At 52.4% G+C, this 8972-nt stretch overlaps 1 protein-coding gene across 1 annotated transcript; it reads right to left on the bottom strand.

Annotated features, from left to right (window-relative positions):
- Positions 1-1929: 1929 nt before the first annotated feature.
- On the bottom strand, positions 1930-3055 carry CXCR3 (C-X-C motif chemokine receptor 3). The gene has a single exon (XM_065916606.1). The coding sequence runs from the start codon at positions 3049-3051 to the stop codon at positions 1963-1965; it is 1089 nt and encodes a 362-aa protein (XP_065772678.1). The 5' UTR covers positions 3052-3055; the 3' UTR covers positions 1930-1962.
- Between the last annotated feature and the right edge of the window lie 5917 nt (positions 3056-8972).

Genomic DNA, 8972 nt, shown 5'->3' on the forward strand with positions numbered 1-8972 from the left:
TATTATCTTCCATCTCAAGACGTCAGAAGTTTGGTGCAGACCTCAGACCTCAAGGCTTGGGCAGGGCTGCATTCCTCTCTGGAGGCCCTGGGGGGAGTCAGTTTCCTTGTCTTCCCAGCGTCCAGGGGCTACTTGCATTCCTTGGTTTGTGGCCCTCTTCCTCTCTCTTGAAAGCCAGCAACATCTCTTTCTCTGACTCTCTCTCCTGTCTCCCTCTTTCCCTTTTTTTCCCCCCTCTTTCCTTTTTAAGGACCCTTGTGATAATATTGGGCTCACCCAGAAAATCCAGGAAAATCTCGATTTCCTTTTGCCAAATAAGGTAACATAGTAACACATTCACAAGTTCTAGGGCTTAAGAGTGTGGACATTTGGGAACTTGTTATTCACACTGCCCCAAACATCTTTACTAGTCTAGCATCACTGATACTTTTTATAGGCAGGATGTGTTATTCTGTCATCTTCCCATCTTTCCTTCGATTTGCAGATGCTGAGAGTGTTCTTTCAGTGGCCACAAACTGAAGTCTAAGCACAAGTCTAGATGGGATTGGGTATATGCACAGGGTAGTGCGAGTTTCCCTAGCTAAATCCTTGGGTCCTTCTCCAGTCCCACCCCCAGCTATATCTGCAGTCTCAGCAAAGGCCCAGCTGGCCTGTGAAACTGGATCATGGCACACTGGTGACTTCATCTGGGAGAACTCACAGTGCAGTGGTTCTACCCCTGCCAAAGACGTTTCCAACCCTTTGCTTAACTCAATAGCCCTGTCATCTGCCTTCCTGGGGAGCCCTGATAGTTTCCTCCACTCCCACCCCAACTATAGCTACAATAAGGTGCTCCCTGCAGCCCACACATGTGTTGTCAAGTCATTGCCCTATCCTTTTTTTCCAATCCCACTGCTGTTTTTCTTAGTAAGAGCCTGTGTCATCTCTAACATGAATAGCCACTACAACCTTGTCACCTGTGATGCCATTACCTGGGTCCCAAACTAACTTTCAGTCTTTTCAATCCTTTCTCTATCTGAACCCTTAATTCTAGCCAGTTTAGACCACTTACCATTCCTCTAATAAGCAGCACTGTTTTCAGTCTTCCCACCTTTGGTATACTACCCTCCTATCTGCCTGGAAATACCATCTTTCCTTCTCTTTGCCCTGGAAATACTACTTGCCCTTTAAGTTCTGCTCATTTCTCTGTCTCCAAGAAGTCTTCCCAAATGGCTCCTGCTGCAGTACTCTGAACATGTGCCACACATTTGCCTCGTGGCATAGACTGCTTGGTAGTCACCTACACATCTTCCTTGTTGGTCTAAGCTTCTGGAGTGCAGGGACTCATATCTGAAAGCCCCTTCCCCAAATTATGCCTAGACATTGTCTAGCCAGCTGGTCGACTAACTGCTTACCCTGCACCCACTCACCCTGTGAGTGATTGGTGTACCCAGGAGGTCAGAGGAGGGGAGACAGGCAGCACTGGTTGGCACAAACCCAGGGCCAGACAAGGAGAAGCAGGAAGAGCATCCCCAGAGGCTGGGCAGGGCTGGCTATAATGATGCACTAACACAACATGGTCCTGTTTAGCTTGTTTATTGAAAAGTTTGAAGCAGAGTTTTACATGTAAAAGTCAAAGTGAGCAAATACAGAGGTCTCAGAAACCTCTGCCAGTCACTGCGGAGCGTTACACTGTTTGCCTCATGCTCCCGGCATATGGGGAAGGCTGAGGCCTAGTTAACAGAGTTGGGAGGGTGGTGGGGTTCTGCACAGCCAAGGTAAGAAGGGCCTGAAGGTGGCCATCTCTGAAGTGGTGCAATGGGGCTGGGCGACTAAGGAGCAGTGATGGCAGAACCCTCAGAGCCAGGAGGGTGGCCCCCTGGGAGACTAGGGCCACGGGGGGCTCCCAGGAGTATGTGTTGGGGAAGTGAGTGAGGGAACAGCCTGGAATGTGGCAGGTGGAGGGGTATCCCCATGCCAGCTTCACAGGCCTGAGTAGGAGGCCTCTGTGGTCTCAGACCAGGATGAATCCCGGCGGGAAGCTGACAGCTGCCGCTGGTGGCCCCTCTGGTCAGGGCAGCCCAGACGTGTGAGTAGCACCCACATCCGCTCTCGGAACTTGACGCCCACAAAGGCGTAGAGCAGCGGGTTGAGGCAGCAGTGCATGTAGCCCATGCCCGACGTGACCGACTTGGCTATATCCACACTGCTTTCTCGGCCGCAGTTACGGGCTAAGGCCCCCAGGTCCATGAGGGTGTCCACCAGCACCACCAGGTGGTAGGGGGTCCAGCAGAGGGCAAAGGCCACCACCACCACCACCACCAGCCGCATGGCTCTGAGCCGCCGCTGGCCTCTGGAGACCAGCAGCACAGCCAGGATGCGGGCGTAGCAATAGGCCATGACCAGCAGGGGCAGCAGGAAACCTGCGACCAGCTGCAGGACACGCAGAGCCGTGCGGCCCTCCTGCGGAAAGTTGTACTGGCAGTGGGTGGCATTGAGGCGGTTGTCATGGTGGGAGGACAGGAAGATGAAGTCTGGGAGCGCAAAGAGCAGACAGAGCCCCCAGACTGCCACACAGGTGAGGGCCACGCGAGTCGGGGGGCCCCGGCGGTAGAGCTGGGTGGCGTGCACAATGCTCAGGTACCGATCGAAGCTGATGCAGGCCAGCAGGAGGGCCCCTGCGTAGAAGTTGATGTTGAAGAGTGCACCTGCCACTTTGCAGAGGCCAGAGCCAAAGACCCACTGGATGGCCGCATCCACTGCCCAGAGAGGGAGTGTCAGCACCAGCAGTGCATCGGCCACGGCCAAGTGCAGCAGGAAGGTGTCGGTGCTACTCAGGGCTGCCCTCTGGCTCAGCAGCACGGCTGCCACAACACCGTTACCCAGAAGCCCCAGCACAAAGAGGAGGCTGTAGAGGACGGGCAGGAAGGTGCGGTCGAAGTTGAGGCTGAAGTCCTGCGGGCAGGGTGGGGAAGTACAGCAGAAGTAGGTCTCATTTTCTCCATAGTCATAGGAAGAGTTTTCCAGGAGGTAGGCAAACTCAGAGGCTTGGAACTCTTGGCGTTCACTCATCTGTGGAGGGAGGGAGGGCACAGAGCGTGTGAAGGCCTTGGAAGTTACTCTTTTGAGTAGGAATCTGGGATGAACAGATACACGCTACTGTACGTAAAACGGATAAATAACAAGGGCCTACCGTACAGCACAGGGAACTAAGTAGCTTGTAGCTTATCTATAATGGAAAATAATCTGAAAAAGAATACATATGTATGTCTGCATAACTGAATCACTTTGCTGTACACTTGAAACCTTGTAAATCGACTATACTTCAATTAAACAGAAGTCACTCCTTGAAGATTTAGTCTGAGGAACCTTTTGTAAAGCAGCTCCTCTATGAGGCAGGCCCAGAGGCCTGGGCTTCAGGCTGCAACTGTCCTGCGTTTCCTTCCAAACCACACCCTCTGAGCTCCATCTGCCCAGCCTGAGTGCTGGGTTGATAACTTCCCTTCTCAAGCCTGCTTCTCTCTCTCCCTTCTGGGTCATCCCATCGGCACAGGGATTGTGAACCAGAGGGAGAGCTTCCTTTCTGTCCCAAGCCCTTCCTGCCCCTTTTCTCCTTACTCTTTCTTCATGGCTTATGATCCTCAGTTCCTGGCCACGCCTAGTTCCAACACCTTCCTTCCCAGGCACCTCCCCACAGTCCCCTCTCCCAGTCACTGGCCCTCCTGTTCCCTCCTCAGACCTTGCCTGGGGACCCCAACTTCCTGCCCGCCATGGGACCCCTCTACAAATCACTACGGCCCCCCAACACAAGTTTCTGGTCCTGTCTTTCCCCTCCCCTACACCGAGGCTTACCACCCACCAAGTTGGGTGGCTCCCCCACCAAGCTCTAGTAGAAATATTCCTTCTCCCCTTCCCCCACCTCCCCGCAAACCATCCCAGAACTGTGGGTCTCCCAGGTGCCAATTCAGTCCAGCACAGAAGATCAAAGTTCCAAGTCAGAGCTGAAGGGAGCCTTGGGAGCCGTGAGGGGTGAGCCTCAACCTCATGCATTTTGCAGATGAGGCACCAAAGCCAGAAAGGGGAGGGACTTGCCTGTGGTCATTCGCAAGTCAGTGGCCAAGGTGGTTTCCGAATACCCCGTCCTGTGCTGCTTCTATACAGTCCCTGCATTCTGTACCTGTTCACCCAACCCTCTGGTGGCCCTGACTTCTGGGCCAGTCCTGACGGTCCCCTCATGTCCTAGACTCTCCACTGATAGCTATGGCCTGTCCTGGTTGGGCAGCGGCACTTACCTCGGGGACCATGGCTGGGCTGGTACGCTAGCTTCTGGGCCGTGTGCTGCCTGCCCCTCTGCTTTGGTGCTTGTGGTCAGGAACCTGCACTATACAGAGGAAGTGAGGGTTTCACGCGGTTCTCAGCAGCAGCCTCTTCCATGGGGTTATCTACACCAGACCTCCTTAGACCTGAGGCCACAGGGTCCCTACCTCACCATCCCCCTGGCCCAAGGTAGCTGCTCTGGGAGTTGGCCATAAGCCTGGGACCAGAAAGGCTGGGGCAGCGGGGCATGGGCAGGTGCTTTGAGGAGAGAGGTCTGAGGGAGAAGCAGGTAGCTGACGGGGCAGGGCAGCCCTGTTGCCAGGGATAAGATCCGCTGCTCATCAGTCCTGGGCTGGAGTTCATCTCACACGATTGTAGACTGGGTTGCTAAATTGAATACTGGGTTGTATAAAGGAGATTAACCTTCTTAAAAACTGAAAATATTTGAGAGCAGTCCCAACACACAAACTCTAGTCCTTCACCATTGCCCCTCCCCACTAATCAACAGGAGCAAGGAACGGGAACTGCTAGTAATGAACTGGCTATGTGCTGGGTGTTGCTTCAGGCACTTTCTCTGACACTGCCTCATTCCAGCCACACAAGTCCCTTGTGTAGGCAGTATCCCCGTGGCTAACCCAGATAGGGGAGAGGGCTTCGCCACACACACACAGCAAGTAAGGGTAGGTGCTAGGATTGAACTCACAGTTGTCTGACTCTCCTTTTACTCTGCCTCACACTGCCTTCAGTTGTTTTTTGATGGATAAACAGCGATGTATTCATGCAGGTAAAAACAAATGAACTAAAAGTTAGATATTTTAACATGGAGGCATCTAGAAAAGCCAATGACCAACAGTGGAAGAAGCAAGTTATAGAATTCTGTGTATCGTTTGATACTACTTATGTAAATTTGAAAAACCACACACACAAAACAATACCATCTTGTTTTGGATACAGCTGTTTGTTTTAGAAGGTTAAACTAGGGAATGAACACACCACAAATCCATGAAAGCAGTTGCTTTTGGGGCAGGAGAAGGGGAATAGAGTTGGGGAAGAGTACATGGGGATCTCTTTTTTTAAGGAAAAGCTGTAAAAGCATTTGTAGAGCAAACCAGTCTCTTTATAGCTGCACACTGCAAAAGTTCCTCCCCCACCTAGCCTGGTGCCCCCTCTGCCCTCTTCTCCCCTCCCTGCTCTCATTAACAGAGGGGAAATGTGGCCCTTTGCCTCTCCAAGCAGTTTCCCTTTCTCCTCACAGATGAAAAGCAGAGAGAGAGAGGGAGAAGAGAGAAATTGAGACAGAGACCATGGCTTTGGGGTCCAGTTTTCAGTCAGAATGTGTCACCTGAGCCTCCAGGCTCAGACCTGGAATTCAGCTGAAACTTTCTGACAAAACGCACACTTGAGAGGCAGCAAGGCCCTTCCCCACCTCCTGTGGCCAGAAGATGTGAGTATTCTCTCTCTAAGCAGCTTGTCACTTGCAGGATCCAGGCCAGAGGGAACTAAAGGCTTGGAGGAGGTCAGGAGCAACACAAGTAGAGGAGCGTGGGAGGATTCCAGAAGCCTTGGCAGTTAGGAAAGACAGGACTTGGCAGGTAACGGCCCGCGGGTGGGGGCAGGGGAGCTGGGACCATGGTTTGCGATGCTATCCCATGAAGAATTTCCATTCCCTGGGCTTCTATGCATGAGAGAAAGGAGGAAAACAAAGAGCTCTATCTGTTCAACTTAAAGGGAGTTCTTGTATTCTGCATTTATACCCTTCACCTGCTTTTTGGTATTAGAAAAATCTTTTCTTTATGAACTGATGGTGACAATAGTTAATGGTTTTAGAAATACCTTGTGTTGGAAGAAGTTGACAACTTGATGTGGGTCTTCCAGACACATGTTGGAGTGTACAGGTCCATGTGACATTTCAAAGTCTATGGATCTCTGGTCTCCTTCCTGTGTCCTAGTCTCCTCATTTGCCGCATGGGGACCACTATCCCCACCTTCCTGGGTTGCTGGAAAGGAAAAACAAGAGAAGTTCAGATAAGACCATTGGAAAGGGGCAGAGAGCTTTCTTTTTTGAGTTGGGCTATATCCTGAGAGGCTAGCCTGGGCTATGGGGCGGGCTGTTCCTGCTGCTCCCTGTGTGGCCAAGATGCAGTATGTGGTGCGGGCTCATTTGCTCAGTCGTGTCTGACATTTTTGTGACCGCACGGACTGCAGCCCACCAGGCTTCTCTGTCCATGGAATTCTATAGGCAAGAATACTGGAGTGGGTAGCCATTCCCTTCTCCAGGGGATCTTCACAACCCAGGGATTGAACCTGCTTCTTCTGCATTGGCAGGTGGATTCTTTACCACTACCACCACCTGAGAAGCCTGTGATGAGGTGGGAAGAATGGAAAAAATGCTGAATTTGTTTGGCTCCAGCTCTGACTCAGCCTTGTTCAAGGTGTGTGACCTTGGACCAATGACATGACAGTTTTGAGCTGGTCTTGGCAGAGTTGTTACAAGGTGATCTGAGGTGACCAAGGCTGTGAGGCCACTGCACAGGTCAGCCATTAACAGAAGCAGAGCTGAGAATGTTGAGTATGAGGGATACTGGCCACAAACCCAGAAGTGCTGGGAGCCCTTTCACAGCAGGGACATGGTTGGAGGATGGATCCTTCTGAAAGGCTGCCCCTTGCCTTAGCTGGGAGGGTTTGACCAGTCCTGGTCTAATCCTCTGGTTACGCCATTATGTCACCTTAGGCGAATTATTTTACCTCTCTACCTTGGTTCCCTCATTTGGAAAGTAGGGATAAAACTAGTAAACATGTGTCAGGGCTGTTCTGTGAACTGTAAACAATACATGTGGCACAGAGTAAAGTACCCAGTGAGCAGCAGTTTCCTCCCCTTCTAGTAACTTTCCAGATCAGCCCCTCCCAAGGCCACAGAAGGTCAGGTCTACAGTGGACTGCTGCTGTCTCTCACAGCTCACATGCCTGAGAAGTTGCCTGGGTCATGGTGCCAAGCCAAGTCCTCACCTGGCCCTCGAATTTGGCCCTCTTGTGTCCCAAGAAGCCCCCAGACCAGGTCCCAAGCAGACCCAGTCCTGGGGAAGACCCACCTAGCCAGGGGCCTGCACCCTGAGTTCTGGTGGCTGTGCCCTTCTGCTTCTGGCCCTCTGAGCCACCAGGGGGGAAGCTTGAGAAGGAAGTTAGTCAGAGTGAAGCTGCCTTGGGCCCCACCTGTGGTCAAGGTGTGAAATGTGCACCTGTCTCTTCTCTGCCACCCCTCCCCCTGTTTTTTTTTTCTCTCTTTCACACCTCTGGGCTGTGGTTTGGGGAGCTGGGAGGCTCAAAGCTCTGAGCCCTGGGCCTGGTCCCTCACAGGAAGGAGGGCCTCCACAGCTGTCTGTCAGGCCAGCCAGGGAAAGGGGCCACTTCCTCCTCATCCTCCCCCTCAGTGTCTGCTGTTTCACAGCCTCTCTCGCAGCTTCTCTGAGTGCCCCTGGGAGACTTGCTCCCAAAATCCTTTGGATTTGGCTGCCTGTCCCCAGCACTCAGGGGAGCAGACTCAGTGAGGCCCAAGCTTTCCATTGGGTTCAGGCAGTGGCCTAGGCTGGGGCAGAGCCTTTCTTACACGAAATAAAGAGTCCTAACCCTGGGAAAGAGTATAGCGGGCCCAGGCAGTGCTGAGACTGCTTCCTTCTGCTGGCTCTGGATTTCAGAGAAGGAGAGCTTAAGTCACAGGGAGACCCAGGGATTGGGAACCACCCCCTTCTTTGCCCTTTTCCCTGTAGCTCTGAGCCTGATGGAGGCAAATCCTTCCTAAGTGCTGGGGCCGTGGGATGGAGCCTCAGCAGTCCAGGCCCAAGAGACTAAGCCCCCAAGCTATAGGAAGGAGTATGTTGCTGCCATTTGTCAGGTGGCAAAGGGAGACAAGGCATGTCAGGCCATGGGAGAAGGAGATGCGAAGGCCAGGGAGTGAGGAAGAGCTTGTCAGCCCAGGGGCAGGCAGTCTGGTTGGAAAAGAAGGTACGTGTGAGAGTAGGGAGAGGCCTGGAGAATAGTTCAGGACCCAAGCCACGGGAACAAGCATAGTGACCTTCCTGTCATCCTGTCCACATCCCAGCAGTGCCTGGGAACTGATAAATAAAAGTATCTTCTACTTGGCAAACTCTTGGCTTTGTAACACACAATCTCCTTTAAATCTTTCAGCCTCCTGGAGAGGCAGAGCTTTTTGTACTCATTTTGTAGAATGGAGTGAAGGTTCAGAAATGTGAAGCGACCTGTCCCAAGCTAGTCAGCCAGGAGGGTTTAATCACAACAATTCCTGCCCAGGCTACTTTCTAATGTGCTCTCCCAATCCTCATAATCATGCTCAAGGATTGGATGTTTCAGGAGCCACAACTTATTCACCATGCGGCTTCACCCAGGCATCTTGTGTAAGGGCAGGTGTTCACCTGTTGGGGCTCATGCCCTAGAGGGAGCTTTGGTGGACCTCACCAAATCTCCATTCTGCCCTGCTCCTCCTCATTTACTAGTGAGAAGAAATGTCAGAGTCTCCAGGATGAGGAGCCCGGAGGACCAAGCGAAAATCTTCCAAGTGCCAGATCCCTTTTGTGACACCTACAGGAGGATCTCTGGTGCTTCTGGAAGTCTCCATTCTACTGCAGGTTCCTGAAGACCTGACTTGGAGAATTCCCCACATC

Source organism: Muntiacus reevesi, chromosome X (genome assembly GCF_963930625.1).
Source record: "Muntiacus reevesi chromosome X, mMunRee1.1, whole genome shotgun sequence".
NCBI classification, from domain to species: Eukaryota; Metazoa; Chordata; class Mammalia; order Artiodactyla; family Cervidae; genus Muntiacus; species Muntiacus reevesi.

Bases quoted from the DNA above. Each gene is read 5' to 3' on its own strand.
- CXCR3 (XM_065916606.1), bottom strand. From the start codon at position 3,051: ATGAGTGAACGCCAAGAGTTCCAAGCCTCTGAGTTTGCCTACCTCCTG.